At 58.7% G+C, this 15,677-nt stretch overlaps 1 protein-coding gene across 9 annotated transcripts in view; it reads left to right on the top strand.

Annotated features, from left to right (window-relative positions):
• Positions 1-15,677, top strand: part of CHD6 (chromodomain helicase DNA binding protein 6) — an 88,975-nt gene that overhangs the window by 64,399 nt on the left and 8,899 nt on the right. For 8 of the 9 annotated variants that reach the window (XM_054173712.1, XM_054173717.1, XM_054173711.1 and 5 more), the window contains exons 20-30: positions 718-920; positions 2,863-3,062; positions 6,079-6,238; positions 6,599-6,688; positions 7,463-7,566; positions 8,126-8,255; positions 8,495-8,555; positions 9,645-9,702; positions 10,460-10,679; positions 11,659-11,867; positions 14,041-15,600. In XM_054173712.1, the coding sequence (XP_054029687.1) occupies positions 718-920; positions 2,863-3,062; positions 6,079-6,238; positions 6,599-6,688; positions 7,463-7,566; positions 8,126-8,255; positions 8,495-8,555; positions 9,645-9,702; positions 10,460-10,679; positions 11,659-11,867; positions 14,041-15,600 (2,995 nt within the window). The remainder of the gene's footprint in view (positions 1-717; positions 921-2,862; positions 3,063-6,078; positions 6,239-6,598; positions 6,689-7,462; positions 7,567-8,125; positions 8,256-8,494; positions 8,556-9,644; positions 9,703-10,459; positions 10,680-11,658; positions 11,868-14,040; positions 15,601-15,677) is intronic. The other variant, XM_054173709.1, reaches the window with a different exon arrangement.

Raw genomic sequence — 15,677 nt, 5'->3', positions numbered from 1 at the left:
AGAGGTGGAGCCCAAGGGCTGGTGACCAGCAGGCAGGAGTGGACAGGTCCTGTCTCTCTGCTAGCCCTGCTGAACTTGTGGGCTCAGCTGCAGCATGGGCATCTCCTCCCACTCCTCCTTGGAGCTCAGGGTGCTGCAGTCAGCCTCAGCACAGCCCTGGGGCCTGCCTGAATTCCAGCTGTGACAGCAGCACGGCAGGGATGTGCAGCAAGAGGGAGGCCCTGCAGCTCACTTGTGCAGGGAGGATGGGCAGGGGGGAGAAATCCAGGCAGATTTGGATGACATAGATCCATTTGCCAGGGAGGAGGGAAGCAGAGTAGGCCATTTAATTTCATGTTGCTCTCTCCTGCACTTTTTCCCTTTCCCAGCCTGGGTATCCCCTGGCACAGGGTTGTCCTGCCTCCAGCACAGTGCTCAGCCCAGGCACTGCAGGGTGGGCCAGGCCTGTGACTCAGAGCTGAATCAGCTGCTGCTTGCCAGCACTCTGAACCCACAGGGCCTGCTTCTCAGCCCGCAGCTTCGCGCTGAAGGGGCTGCCTGGTGTGGGTGGGAGGGCAGAGCCACGGGCAGGCCGTGTGGAGCAGGTATCCCGGTGGGAAAGCGCTGGGCAGCCACGGGGCTGGGGGCCAGGAAGCAGAGAGGAGGGCTCACTGTGCCCTGAGGGGACACAGGAGTTTGTGCCCACCCTGGGGACCTCCTCCTTGCTGTCCCCGGCAGGAGAGCCTGGTGCTGGACAGGCCCCGGGTGCGGAAGCAGACCAAGCACTACAACTCCTTCGAGGAGGACGAGCTGATGGAGTTCTCGGAGCTGGACAGCGACTCCGACGAGCGGCCCACGCGCTCGCGCCGCCTCAACGAGAAGACGCGGCGCTACCTGCGCGCGGAGTGCTTCCGCGTGGAGAAGAACCTGCTCATCTTCGGGTCAGTCGCCCTGCCCACGGCCCCCTGCTGCGCAGCCAGCCCCCCGCCTGCCCCCCGCCTGCCCCCCGCCTGCCCCCCGCCTGCAGCGCCCCTCCCTTCGGCAGCCAGCTCCCCGCTGGGGCTCCGTGCGGACGTTTGGGATGGAAGGAGAGTTGGGAGGGCACGGCATGAGCTGGCAGTTGGTGCTCCCAAGGGCTGTTCCTGCCTCTGCCCTCTTCTGTCCTGAGCAAACCTTTCCCCTTCTCTGCTCCACAATCATCACAGAATGATGATGGCTCAGGTTGGAAGGGACCTTAGACATCATCTACTCCAACCTCCCAGCCATGGGCAGGGACACCTCTCAACGAGACTCGGCTGTTCAAGGCCTCAGTGTTCAGGGGTGTCTTGGGTTTAGGGAGCAAGGCAGATCCTCTTTACTCCTCCCAAAGGAGTCAAAGAAAACTCTCCACACAGGGTTGGAAAGAACTGGAAGTGTAAATGGAAGTGCTGTTCACTAATATCCACGTGAATACACAATACACAAATCCATAGCAACCTCAGCCCAGTTCTCCTGTTTGGGCTTTCTCCAAAACCTCCCTAGGCCATCACCATCCAAAACCTTCTCACAGTATCACTAAGGTTGGAAGAGACCTCGAGGATCATCGAGTCCAACCTGTCACACAGACCTCATGACCAGACCATGGCACCAAGTGCCACGTCCAATCCCCTCTTGAACACCTCCAGGGACGGTGACTCCACCACCTCCCTGGGCAGCACATCCCAATGATGAACGACTCGCTCAGTGAAGAACTTTCTCCTTACCTCGAGTCTAAACCTTCCCTGGCACAGCTTGAGACTGTGTCCCCTTGTTCTGGTGCTGGTTGCCTGGGAGAAGAGCCCAACCCCTTCCCAGCCACAACCACCTTTCAGGTAGTTGTAGAGGGCAATGAGGTCCCCCCTGAGCCTCCAGGCTAAACAATCCCAGCTTTTCCCCAACCAGGCCTCAGATGCCCCCCCCCAAACCCTCCCTACCTCCCATACTAGGCCCAAAGGACACAGCTAAAATCCAGCTTGCCAGCAGCAGGCTCCACTCCCCCACATGGCAAGAGATCAGAGTCTGCATCAAGAAGGGAACAGGCAGAGGAGAGGGGAAAAGGGCTCCCAACAGCCTGTGCTGGTCCTTTATAAAGGGGAGATAAAGGTGCAGTATTATGGGCTGGAATATCATAATTCCTGCTGTCATCCTCCTTGGGACATCCTCCTGGGAGGAGCTCTCTATGGTTAGACAGCTATTGCTTAACCCACAACAGGGCAGAACACACTTGTGCAGGAGAGCTGGCAGGGCCCTGCCCCTGAGCAGGCTCCTGGGGAGAGGTTGTGGTGGGTTGAAAATTCCCCCAACCTCAACTGGCAGCCCAGCCCAGCTGGCAGCAGGGGAAGCTGTATTTACAAGCAGAGCTACAGTCTAACCTGCAGTGCAGTGACTGTGCACAAACCATCCAATGGTTACAGGAGTTGCAGGGACTCACAACTGATAAACAGCACAGGAACCCCCGGGACACAACCAGGGCAGCTGCTGACAGCTTCCCCTTCCCTGCTCCCTGCTCCCCCTGTACACAGGAGAAGAGAAAGAGCAGAGGGTTGGTTGTGAGATACTCAGCCACAGCAGAGAGCACAGCCAAGGTCAGCAAAGCCAAGCAGAGGCCAGAGCTGCTATCTGCTAGGGTGAGGAAGCTGAAAAGAGAGCAAGTTAGACTCTGCAGACCTCCTTTGTCCAATGGCTTGCTCAGAGCTTGTCATTGTTTTCCTTTCTACACCCTGTGGTGATTTATTCACATCCTGCCATTCCTGTGCAAGATCTGTGGGGAATTTTCCAGGCACAGCCTGAAATTACCCCAGAGGTGCCAGCCAGGTCTCTAGATGCAGAGGGGTGTTGATGCTGTCTGTGTTGCTGCTGTTGCAGCTGGGGCCGCTGGAAGGACATCCTGACCCACGGGCGCTTCAAGTGGCACCTGAACGAGAAGGACATGGAGATGATCTGCAGAGCCCTGCTGGTCTACTGTGTCAAGCACTACAAGGGGGATGAGAAGATCAAGAGTTTCATCTGGGATCTCATCACACCCACGAAGGATGGGCAGAACCAGGCCCTGCAGAACCACTCAGGTATTGCGTGTTCTCTCTGCCATTGCACCTGTACCCTGCCCCGCTGTGCAGGGCTCAGCCTTTATGCTTTAGCTCTCTGCACACAGAAGGTGGCTGCTGTGGGGCTGACCTCCACCCTGGGCCTCAGAGCCAGCAACAGGGCCTGGCTGGGTGCAGGAGGCTGTTTTCTGGCTGGTCTAGAGGGAGCCTTGTGGTAGGAGCACTACTCTCCAAGTGGGTGCTGCTAAGTTTTCTCCAGCTTGTGAGTACTGTTAGGGTTCCTGCAGGTGGAGACACACCAGGCAGTGAGCTCGTGGGCACTGGTGACCATATGGACACGCTGGGTGTGTTACAGCCTGAGGGTTCTCACTGCACTCAGACCTGCCCCACTGTTCTCAGGGCATTGCAGGACCATGGATTGTTGTACAAGGAGCTTGACAGTGCCTGTTGGTCCCTGCACTGACAGCTGAGTGCTGGCTGTGCTGGGAGAGCTGCTGGTGCTGCAGGCTGTGCAGCTGTTCCACCCTGGGCTGGTGTCTCCTCTCAGCATGGTCCTTGTCCCACATGTTCTGGTCTGATGGCTCAGGGTGCAGCAGTGGTTTATCCTGAGACCAATGCAGAATCCTCCCCAGGTGATGCTGCCTTCTCTCACTCCTTCTAGCAGTACCTTTACCTGGGGTTTGGCTGTGCCCTCCTTTTTCAGAGGACTCACACTGCTTCTGCAGGGTGTGAGGCCCACATGTCACACCATGTGTCCATGTGGTGTCTGCATGCTGTTGGGTGGAGGTTTCCAATGTGTCCTCAGCTTCAGCAGGGCTACCCAACACGTTCCCAGCCCTACTCTTCTGCTGCCTCTGACCCTGCCTGGGCACTGGGACACTCTGGATTCTCTCCCTGCCTGCAGTGTAGCCTCTGCTCTCTGTAGGCATCCCTTGGGGTCGGGCAGCACAGTGAACAGGATCCAGCACACAAACAGCATCCTGCAGCCAAGGCTTTTGCTGTAATGAGATGAAGACAGACCTGGTGCTGGCTCCTCGGGCTGGCTGCAGGGTTGTGGCCTGGGCCAGCAGCTCACTGCCCATTCTGTGTCACAGGCCTCTGTGCTGACCTGGCAGCACAGCACCAGTGTCCTGCAGCTTTCAGGACAGGTGAGACAGGCTGGGGAGGCTGGCTGGAGAGCCCACTCTGCTCCCCAGGGGCTCAGAGCCCCACTGCTGGAAGTTACATGCCCTGCACTTGTGATCTGTGGCACGAGGTGAGTGGTGAGCAGCCTGGGACTCTCCAGCCTGCTTCAGCTTCAGGGAGCCAGGCTGAAACTCCCAGCTCCAGTTTTGAGGTGCTGGGGCATAGGGAAGTTGTTCTGGAGTGTTGCTGTGGCAGCTCCAGGAGTGTGATGTGTGTTTCCTGCTGCTTAGAACCCAGCATCAGCTTTCCCTGCTGTCTGAGGTGTCTGGCTTTGCAGTGTGAGGTCCCAGCATGTGGCCTTCAGTGGTTTCCTTAAGTTACTCCAGTCACCTCCTACAACCTGAGTCGTTCCCCAGCACTGCCTTCTGCCCTTGTCACACAGCCCTGCCTGAAGAGGTGCTGGGACTGGATTCGAGAGCCCCAGGAGGAGCAGAGCAAGAGTAATAAAGGAGTTAGCTGATGTGAGGAGGATTGATTTAGATAACACCAAGTCATGAAGAAGCTGCAATGTCAGTGGAGGGTCAGGAATGCTCTAGTGCAAGAGCAGCACAAAAATTGGATATTTAGCAGAGGGAAGCAACTAGGAGCTTCTCCATCAGCTCTTCAGACTGTGGCAGAACAACAAAGCCAGCTAGGCTACCGTTAGCAGCTGCAGGAGAGCAGAACCCTCCTGTGCAGAGCCAGCGTGGTGGGCACTCCTGTGGCTCACCAAGGAGCCTGAGGTACCATCTGTATCTGCAGAGAGCTGACCAGGAGAGATGTGATCCTGGCCAAACTGATGTGCAAGAAGCAACAGCAACCTCCAGCCCTTGCTGCGTCCTGGGGGTGCTCTCTCTCTACCCTGTGTGTGTGAATATGAGGGGTGAGCCCAGGTCAGAGCTCTGCTCTGATCCAGCCCTGTCCAGACCTCAGTCTGGAGGCAGCCAGGCTGCTGAGGAAGCAGCATCTGCCTAGAGCTTGTCATCCATTGTGGTGCTGGGAGCAGGAGCTCTGGTGCCCACTGCCAGCCTCCAGCAGCTCCCTGTTCCTTGGCTTCTCAAGACTGGCTGACTGGGATGAGACTGCTGAGGCACTGCTTTGCCCTTCCCACACACAGGCAGGGGAGGCTGTCTGCAGGAACCTGCCCAGAGAGGCAGCTCGCCCCTCTCAGAAGACTCCAAGCAATAGTAACCCCTCCAGGACTTGTTTCCACATTCTGCCACGAGCTTGCATCTTATTTCAAGGTTGAAAATGTGTTTAATTTTCAGTCCCAGGCACTGGATCTCATTTTCCTTTGTCAGCCAGGTGGGACTGTGTTCCTCCTCCCTTCGGCATCTCTGCCAAGTGTAAATGCCCCCTGCAGTGATCTGCTTCCCTCCTCCTGAAGCACAGAACAGGAAGTAGCCCTTGCAAATCAGATTATCAGCATTGTCTTCTGGTCTTTGATCATTTGGATCCTCTTGTGTGAGCTCTGGCCCCAAATCACAGTGTTGTCCTCTGCAGGGTGAACTCCAGAGCTGGCTGTCATGTCTAGGTAGGGCTCAAAGGGCCATACCCAGGACCAAGGCTCCTTCTCTGCTCCTGTGTGATACTTGTATACATCAAGGGACCACGTTGTCCTTTGGGCTCAGCCCTGCTCTGAGAGCTCACAGCAGTTCAGTTTCTGTGCTGATCCTCAGGTTTTTCTTGGAGACAGAACCTCCTGTGCTCTGCATTTGCCCTGGGCCCTTCCCTGCCGCTTGCCGACCTGCAGCCAGGCACTTGGTGTGGCCTCCTCCAGCTCCTGGTTCTGCTGCCCTGCTCATGCCTCGTGGCAGTGCCTGGCCTGCTCCATGGCATCATGGTGCTTACTGGCTGCCTCTGGCTGTTACAGGCTTGTCAGCACCCGTGCCCAGGGGCAGGAAGGGAAAGAAGACCAAGAACCAGATGCTGCTACCCGAGCTGAAGAATGCTGACTGGTTGGCCACCTGCAACCCCGAGGTGGTGCTGCACGATGACAGCTACAAGAAGCACCTCAAACAGCACTGCAACAAGTGAGTGCAGGAGCCCCTGCTAGCTCCTGGAGGCCACGGGGGGGTGGGAGGGAGCTGTGAAAGGCTAACAGCCCAGGCAGGGTCACCATGCTCCAGCTGCTAGACCACTCTCAGATGCTTCTGCAGCTGACAGAAATTGTGTCCTGAGCAGCAAACCTCAGGCCGGGGAGCCTCAGCAGATGACAGGTCTGGGCACTGTGATGTGCCAGCAGGTGGCAGGTGCCCATGGGGAGGCATGGGGTCAGCAGGTTTCCCTGGCCTTGCTGACCCTGCAGAATGGCCTGGTGAGGGCCACTGGGCCAGGCCCTTGGCTGGCTCTGAGCTCCTTGGTGCCAGCTGTGTTCATCTGCCCTGGCACAGGGTGCTGCTGCGGGTGCGGATGCTCTACTACCTGAAGGCTGAAGTGCTGGGGGAGGCTGCTGACAAAGCCTTTGAGGGGACCCCTGCCAGGTAGGGACCTGATGGTGAGCCCCTGCCTTGCTTCCTGCAGGGGTGGTGGTGCTGTGTGGGATTTGAGCAGGGCCTGTGGCTGTGGCAGTCCTGGTGAGGCAGCTCTGGGGGCACTGGGAAACCCCACAGGCAAATGCCTGTGTGCTGCCTGACAAATGAGCCTTCAATCCAGAGTGGGAGCCCATCGAGCCTGGCTCCAGTGCCCAAGGCCAGGCCTCAAAGCAGAGCCCATTGACCTGCAGCCCCTTCCCAGAACTGAGGCCAACAGACTTAATGCCACCGAGCCTGCAGCCTGCCGGCTCCTGACCTTCCTGCACAGGCTCAGCTCTTGGTGCCTCAGAGGGAAGGGGCATGTGCTGAGCTTAATTTCCTGGAGCAGGGGCTGCTGCCTTCCCCAACACAGCTCCATCAGCACAAGTCTGGAGAAGACCTTGTAGCCCACCCCCCCAGGTGTGCTGTCCTTTGGGGCTAGTAGGTTTGAGCTGGTTTCCCCCAAGGGATGCTGTTTAGATCAGACAGGACCAGCGCTCTGGTGCTGTGGGGGTGGGCGGGGAGAGCAGCTGTGCAGCCTCTCTGTTGCTGGAGAAGGAGGATGGGGGAGGCAGCCAAGGCTCCAGCACTCTGATGCCAGGGAGATAGGCACTGCGGGCCATGGCGGGGCCCCAGGACAGCCTTGCTGTCCCCAAGCCAGCAAGGGATGGCTCCTGTCACCCTGCCCCTGCCCAGCAGTGCCAGTGGGCTGTGAGAGGGGCGTTCATACCTTGTGTGCCACAGGGAGCTGGATGTGCTGCTGCCTGACATCGACTATGTGGAGATCCCAGTGGACTGGTGGAATGCTGAGGCCGATAAATCCCTGCTCATCGGTGTCTTCAAGCACGGTGTGTGCCCAGCTTGCCTGGCAGGGGCCAGTGTGTGAGGAGGAGCCAAGTGGAGCACCTGGCCAGAGCCCTGGTATCTGTGAGGAGACAGAGCCACAGCTGCACTCTGCAGCCGTACAGGGCTGAGCCAGCTCTCCCAGCTCATACCGGGGTGGGGCAGGTGCACCATGGTGCCCAGCGGGGCCATGCCCAGTCTCCTAGCAGACTCCTCTGGTTTGCCAGGAGCAGGGTGCAGTTGGCATGTGAGGGTGAGGAGGAAAGCACAAAGCCTCTCTCCTGGCATTCCCAGCCTTGTTGTGAAGCCCTCCCGTGGCTTCCAGGAGCCGTGGGGCTATTTGCTCCCAGCTGCATCCTGCTGTGGGTGCTGCGCTGCCTGGTGGGGTGCCAAGGCTGACCTTGCCCTTTGGCTGCTGCCCAGGGGCTGCAGGGCAATCAGCAGCTTTGGGGAAAGTGCTGTGGGGGTAAGAATTGCTGTCAGGGCAGCAGAGTGAGCACAGGAGCTGTGTCCCGGGGCGCAGGGCTGGCTGCGTGCCCTCTGACGGGCGGTGGTGGTTGGCAGGTTACGAGCGGTACAATGCCATGCGCGCGGACCCGGCGCTGTGCTTCCTGGAGAAGGTTGGCATGCCCGACGAGAAGCTGCTCTCTGCCGAGCAGGGCGCCGGCGACGGTGCCCAGGACGCTGCTGAAAGGTGGGCAGGGGATGGGCCAAACCCTGGGGCCTGTGTTATGGTGGGGTGGAGCTACAGGGTGAGCTGTGCACGGGGAGCAGGGAGGAGGCAGACTCTGCGCAGCGGGCAGGGGGCACGGCTGCCCAGTAGGAGGCAGAGGATGGGGTGAGCCCCAGCTCCCTGCTCCCTCCTGCCCACAGCTGGCACAGCCAAGCGGGCTGTGCTGCCACTGGCAGGGACTAACCCATTCAATCACCCAGGGGCAGCGTGGAGAAGGAAGAGAGCAGTGGAGAAAAGCTGGAGGGGCTGCCAAAGCAGGAGGTGAGTGGGATGGTGATGGCTGCACGCCTGCTGCTGCCAGGCCTGTTGCAGGGCACTGGGGAACTGGCGCTGCCGGTGCCCCTGCTCGGTGCTGGCCTTGCTGTGCTGCGCACCAGCTCTGCCCCATGCTGTCCCTGTCAGCTCTGCTTGATGGGGCAGTTTAACTCAGCCACATTCACAACAAGCTCGGCTGAGCTCGGTCTGGGAAGCAGCTGAAGGGGCTGTATTTTACCAGCAGTGGAATGCAGCAGGTGTGCACAGGAGCTACGGTGTTGTACACGGTGCTACGCACAGCAAACAGCACAGAAATCCTCCTTGGGCAGGAGGACACCGCCCTGCTCCCCCCCAACCTCTGCCCTCCCTTTTTCCTCCAAGTTAATTAGAAGACAAGAGAAAAGGAGAGACGTTAGGGGAATTTCAGTTAGCTCAAAAACCGTCAGAAGTTAGTGGTCTTATCTCAGGGTTGTTAGATGATAAGAGGTCTCTCTGGGCAGGAGCAGCCAGCATGCAAGCGGAAAGATGGAGTGAGAGCAGAGTGTGAGAGTGTAAGACTAGCTCCCACCCACCTACCAATGAAATTCCTTCAGAATTCTCTCTCTTGTTTTCCTTTTTACACCCAACTATTCAGCTAGAGAAGTTGCAGCTATCTTTCTAGAGGCACAGCCTGAAACGCTCACAGGCAGTTTCTGCTTTGTGAGGCTTTGTGTGTCTCCTGAGCACCTGGGCATCACCTGCTTGGTGGGGAGCTAGTGGGGGTTGAGGGCTGGGGATGGCCTGGGGTGCCAGCTCTGGCACTTGGCTTCAGGAGTTGCATGGGGCCCTGGCAAAAGAGCCAATGGCATCCCAGAAGAGATGATGCTGGGGAAAGGAAAAGCAGTGGGCAGGGCTCTGAGCTCATAAGGGAGAACTCTGTCCCCTCTGAGCTGTCCCCTCCCCTGTCCATTCTGATCCTGTGTGCTGAGGGCAGCCAGTAACCACAGCTCCAGGGTACAGGACATGCAGCCCTGCCCATTCTGCCACGCAACACCCTGCCAGGGCTGGGTAAGCTGTGGGTACTGGAGAGCCCCCACTGATGGTTTCCTTCCACAGGATGTGGTGGCTGCTGGGGGGGGTGACACCAGCGAGAAGCGGGAGGAGGCAGCGGCAGGTGAGGCTGCGTCTCCCCTGCATGGCACCTGGTGGCATGGGGGCTGCATGGCACAGCCAGGGTGCTGAGCCAGCACTGCTGGGCGGGGGGACACACTGCCGGGGCTGGGGGACACTGCTGGGGGTGAGACACACTGCTGGGGCTGGGGGACACTGCTGGGGCTGGGGGATGCACTGCTGGGAGGGGACACACACAGCTGGGGCTGGGGGACATGCTCTTCTGTGTTAGTGTGTGAGGAACTTCACCTGGGTAGGCTCTGGTCAGGGGCTGCCTGGTGCAGAGTCACAGGTGACTCAAGGATGGGCACTGTGGAAGGGTAGCCAAGGTCCCTAAAAGAAGTGTTTCTAGCCAGAGCCAGCCAGGGGTGACTAGAAGCCATTAGCCTGCCCTAGTCCATGCAGCTGCCTGCCTGAGATGACTGCAGGGTCTCTGCAGTGGGCAGTGCTGCTGGGTGCCATGGACTGGCTGGCCCCTCTGCTGAGCAGGGAGCTGCAGTCGTCTCCCATACATATGCTGGTGTGTCTGCCTCTGAGCTGTCTCTAAAGGAAGGTCAGACACAGTGAGGCTGGGAGCCAGCAGCCGTGGGATGTGGAGGCCCAGGGATGGTCATCACAGCCCCTCACTCGTGACTGTGGTCCCTGGTGTCTCCCACGGGAGGGGCAAGGTGGGAAGGAGGTCTCAGAGCTGGCCAGAGGGATGCAGGAGCCTGTGGCTTTGAGTGTGCATTCAATACTAATGTCCTTGCTGATGTTTGAAGCCCAGGATGGCTCCGACTCAGACAGATCCTGCTGGCCTGTCTCGTCTGCTCTCACAGCCAGGCTGCGCAGGCTCGTCACCGTCTACCAGCGCTGCAACCGCAAGGAGCTGCCTCCGCGAGCCGAGATGCTGGTACCTGGTAACCATGGCTACTGGCTGCAGGATGAGATGTTCAGGAGAGCCTCTGAGGTGGACTCGATGAACAAAGAAATGCAGAAAAGGTAGCGCAGCAGAGGGTCCCTCCCAAGCCAGCTGAAATCCTTCTGGCCCTGGATTCACCCAGGGGAGCGTCACCACAGCTGCACGACGTGCAGGTCCGTGCTAGGCAGGGGAGCCTTGTGACTGCCACAGCTGGCCCAGCCAGGGAGCTGTTGTGGCAGGTGGTGGCAAGACGAAAGGAAGTGAGAGGACAGCTCTTGATGGTCAAACCCAGCACAACTGGGTCGAGGATAGCCCCAGCTGAGAGGGTGCTGCTGAGCAGCAGCACACTTGGGACAGCGTGGGTGAGAGATCAGCACTGTCACAGCCCACGTGGGCAGCCCTTCTGTCTCTGATATCTCTCGTGCCACTGCGTTCACCTCCTGCCCGAGCCTCAAGGGCCCACTGGTGGCATGTGCCGGCTGTGGGCTGCTCCCACTTCATCTGCGTCCTGGTGAGTGGAAGAGTGGTGGAGCTGTCCTGGCACTGTGGCTGCTTTTCTGCAGTGGAGAGGGGGTGACACCCACCCCTGGCACTCAGGAGCCTGCCAACAGTGGTGTTTGTTACTGGGACCCTTAATGGCAATGAACCCCAGTCCCAGTTTCCTTCTGGAAGAAGCTGGGTGACAGCTGTGTCTGCAGGCCCTTCCTTTCTAATTCCTGGTGCAGAGAGTTGGCCTTTCCATGGAGGTGATGAGACACCCCCGTGGGCAGGAAGCGAGTGGGTGTGATAGGTTTGTGCCCCCAGGCACTGCTGGAGCCTGCACCCCACTGCAGCACAGCCAGGAGCTGCACTTGGTGGTTTTTCAAAAGGGCCCATGGCCTTCACTCCTCTTCACAAGGTGCCACAGGCAGAGGTTCGCAGCTTGTGGCGATCTCCCTGGTGTGCTTCTCCTGGCAGCTCCCCCAAAACCAGCAGGCAGTGACTGAAGGTTCCAGCTCTGAGTGCCTGGTGCCTTGCCCCATACCTCAGTGGTGTCCATGTCTCTTCACTGCCCCACAGGTGGACCAGGAGGGAGCAGGCAGATTTCTACCGCACCGTCTCCTCCTTTGGGGTTATCTATGACCAGGAGAAGAAGATCTTTGACTGGGCCCAGTTCAGAGCCATCTCCCGACTGGAGAAGAAGACAGATGAGAGCCTGGAGAAGTACTTCTACAGCTTCATAGCCATGTGCAAGAGTGTCTGTGGTCTCCCCCTGTGGAAAGAGGATGGTGAGTGGAAACTGCATGGCCTAAGGTGGGGTAACACTAGGTCCATGGAGCCATAGTCCTCCACTGGAGCCATGAGCTGCCCAGGGCAAAAGGACAGAAAGGTCTTGCACCCCAGGGGAGTCAAACAACACCACCACTCACACAGAGCTGGAGGTTAGCTGGGGGTGCTATGTACAAATATATACAGACAGGCAACAGCAATTCAGGAACACAGAATAGCTACAGAAATAAGGCCACCTGGGCCTACCAGGCCAAAACCTTCCAAAACCTGCCCCTCATGCAGCCTCAGCGGGCCCAGGAGCAGGCCGGAATGCCCCTGGCGCAGGCTGGACAGACCAGCCTTGGCCAGGCCTGAGTGCCCCTGCCAGGCCTCACTGCCACCCCCCCGGGTCTCACTGCCCCCCCCAGGTCTCACTGCCCCACCCAGGTCTCACTGCCCCCTCCCACTAGGCCAAAACTCTGCATCAGAATTGCCAGCCAAGGCCGCAGAAGGCCACAAATGTCCCCACGAACCACAAGAGATAGGAGCCACTGTGTTGGGAGCAGAGAGAAGGGAGGAAAGAGATTTGTCTGTGAACTCCCTTTATATAGGGAGATGCAGGAATGGGGTAACAAAAAATAGACTTTTCCTGTGCCCAGCCCCTGGACTGCCTTTCCCTTGGAGGACTTTTTATCTCTGTGGTAGGACACCCAGTCCTGAACCCATAACAGAAATGGGTCAGAAATGGTCCCACTGCTTGCATGGAGCACGAGAGCAAGCAAGGAGTTTTTGGAACAGTTGGAGGCAGGCTGTGGGCTTGCAGAATCTGTGCCCACTTCTGGCTGCCTTGTCCCCACCCTGTATCATCTTACCAGCCCAGTGGGAGGGTAGGGAGTCCTGCAGGCTCCAGCCACTCCTCTCACCTCCCTCTCACAGGTCTCACAGAGCTCTCCCATGAAATCAGAACCAGTTTTGTCCCTGATCTCTAGATTGGGAGGAGGAGAAGCTTGGGGTTGTTCGGGTGGTCTCTCTTGCTGCGCTCTTTCCAAGCATCTCTGCTGGCACCAGATAGGGTCCATGCTGGGCCATGATGTGGCAGAGCTGACTGGCAGGCTCTGCTCTGGGGCAAAGGGAGTCCGAGCCCACCACAGGAGGCTTGGGAAGCCTGGTCAGCACTGAGCTCTCTCTGAGTGCCCTGCAGGGCACCAGTGCATTGGCACTGTGCAGGACATGGCAGATGAAAAGCTGCCTGGAGGCTGTTTAAGCACAAGGTGATTTGGTTCCAACAGCACCAGAAAGGATTTGGTCTCAGATCTGTTGGGAGGTGCCTTGAGTGTATTACTGTTTATGTGGGTGTTCCTCATCAAAAGATCTGCATGAGTTGAGGGATTTCCTTCCCTGAGATCCTGCTGAAGGAGCTACTAGAGGCTTAAACCCCAGGGAGCTGCTCGGCTGGCAGGGCCAGGCAGCTCCTGTACTGCAGCGGAGTGCTGCTCCTGGCCTGAGGGAGTTCACTCCTGTCTGTCACTCTTGTGGCAAAGGATTGGAAGGGAAAAGAAACCTCAGTGGTGGCCTCAGGCACTCCCCATGCCCCACGCACAGGCTGCAGGGAGTGAAGCTCCTGGCACTCATCACTGCCGCTCTGTGTAATGGGGCCTGGGCTGTTGTGTCTCTGTGTCTAAGCTTAGTTTGTACCTCCCCTAAAGGGGTAAAACAAAAACACTCCACACAGACCTGGCAATTCAAATGGCTATACTATCTACAATTATTTACACCATGTACATATATGCAGAACCTTCTGGGTTCACATGTCAGCTCATGACCCATTCAGCAAGCCATGAACCCCCAACAACTCAGGCTTCCACGCCCTCCCAGGCCTCCCACTCTTCCTCCCTACCCTCCCAAGCTCAGCCAAACAGCTCCACTACCAAACTAGTTTTGTCCCGTCTGAACCAGGCAGCAGGCCTCCATGCTGCAAGAGGTACCACGGCAAGAGGGGCGAGAGGAAGGCAGAAGGAAGACCAGGCAACAAGGGCCAAACAGTCTCTGTGCTCCCCGTGTCTAGCAGACACAGGGCTGGGGGGATGAAATAACAGGGCTTACAATGTCCAGTGGCTGTCCAGTGCCTCGGAGGACTGTCGGCTCTCTGGTTCTTAAAGGCACTTAGCCTTAACCCACAACACCCTGCTGCAGGTGCCCCAGACCCCGACATCTACGTGGAGCCCATCACGGAGGAGCGCGCGGCCAGGACGCTGTACCGCATCGAGCTGCTGCGCAAGGTGCGGGAGCAGGTCCTGCGCTGCCCGCAGCTGCACGAGCGCCTGCAGCTCTGCCGGCCCAGCCTCTACCTGCCGGTCTGGTGGGAGTGCGGCAAGCACGACCGCGACCTGCTGATCGGCACCGCCAAGCACGGCCTCAACCGCACCGACTACTACATCATGAACGACCCCCAGCTGTCCTTCCTGGATGCCTACAGGAACTACGCCCAGCACAAGAGAGCGGGGCTGCCCGGCCCGGACACCCTGTGCTGCCTCTACCAGACTAACTCCAAACTCTACGGCGCTCCCCTCTACGGCCAGGGTGGCCGCACCTGCCACGCCATGGAGAGTGAAGCTGAGAGCCAGATCAAGCTGGAGGCCGCAGACAGTGCTGTGTGCCGGCCTGGGGGCAGTCCGCCGGAGGCCAGCTGTGACACATTCATGTCTAAGGTCCGGGACATCATCTCCAGTAACTACGACGAGAGCTCCCTGCCGGACTCCCTGGTCTGCATGATGTATGAGGAGAAGGCCTGCAACAGTGAGCAGAGCTCCCTGGCCCGGGACAGCCCCAGCTGCACAGACCTCGCAGGCGGCAGCACTAAACACTCTGAGGGCAAGCTAGAGGGGGACGAGGACCCGTCCAGCTGTGATGCAGATACCATGAGAGGCACTCCCTTCCTAGAGGGTTTGCAGGGGGGCTGTGACAGAATGGATGGTCAGAACGAGGAGGCTGAGCCTTCACCTTCTACCCCTGAAAGCAACCCTTCACAGAGCATCCCAGCAGAGCTCCAGGGAACCTTGCAGCAGAAGGGGAACCTGAGCAGCCCTGCGCCAGTGCTGCCTGAGCACAGGGCCGTAGAAGGGGTCATAAGCATGGGGCTCTACGGTCCCAGTCTTCATAACTATGAAATAAAGGTTCCTCCTGAGCAGAGGTTCATCAATCTCCTGCAGGAGAAAGGACTGGAGGCAAAGTCAGCACCAAGTCAGAGCCACAGTGAGGAAGATGAGGAGGAAGAAGAGGACGATGATAACTCTGAGGCAGCAGCAGATGTCGCAGGCTTGAGCGGTCCCAGGACCAAGTCTGGCTGTGACCCTGAAGCTACTGAAGTGGGGGGCGAGGAGCAGAGCTCTGGCCTCCCCACACCCGAGGACACTTGCCCAGAAGTGAATGGCGAGGGGGAGTCCCTGGGGCTGGGAACACCTGACAGGCTGGGGGAGCCTGGGCCAGAGGGCAGGGAGGACCATGGCCTGGATGAGGAGGGCACTCTGCAGCACTCACCGGGCCAGGCTCAGAACCAGGCTTTCAGCCTGCCTGCATCTCTGCTGAGGCCCCAAGGAGCAGAGCAACCCCATGCCAGGGAGGAGACCTGGCGCCAGGAACCTGAGGGACAGGCAGGGTGCAGAGAGGTCCTGCATCCCAAACCCCAGGGGATGAAGCAAGAAGAGTGTGAGAGCAGAGATGAGGAGGAGAAAGCCAGCAGCAGACAGAGCCAAGGTACAGTCCTGAGAGCTCCCTTTGGTTGATGGGTCACCTCTGACTGCGGTGAGAGGGACTTGCTGTCCTCCCTGCAG

This window comes from Dryobates pubescens, chromosome 26, assembly GCF_014839835.1.
Source record: "Dryobates pubescens isolate bDryPub1 chromosome 26, bDryPub1.pri, whole genome shotgun sequence".
NCBI lineage: Eukaryota > Metazoa > Chordata > Aves > Piciformes > Picidae > Dryobates > Dryobates pubescens.
This window is presented reverse-complemented; position numbering and strand designations above follow the sequence as displayed.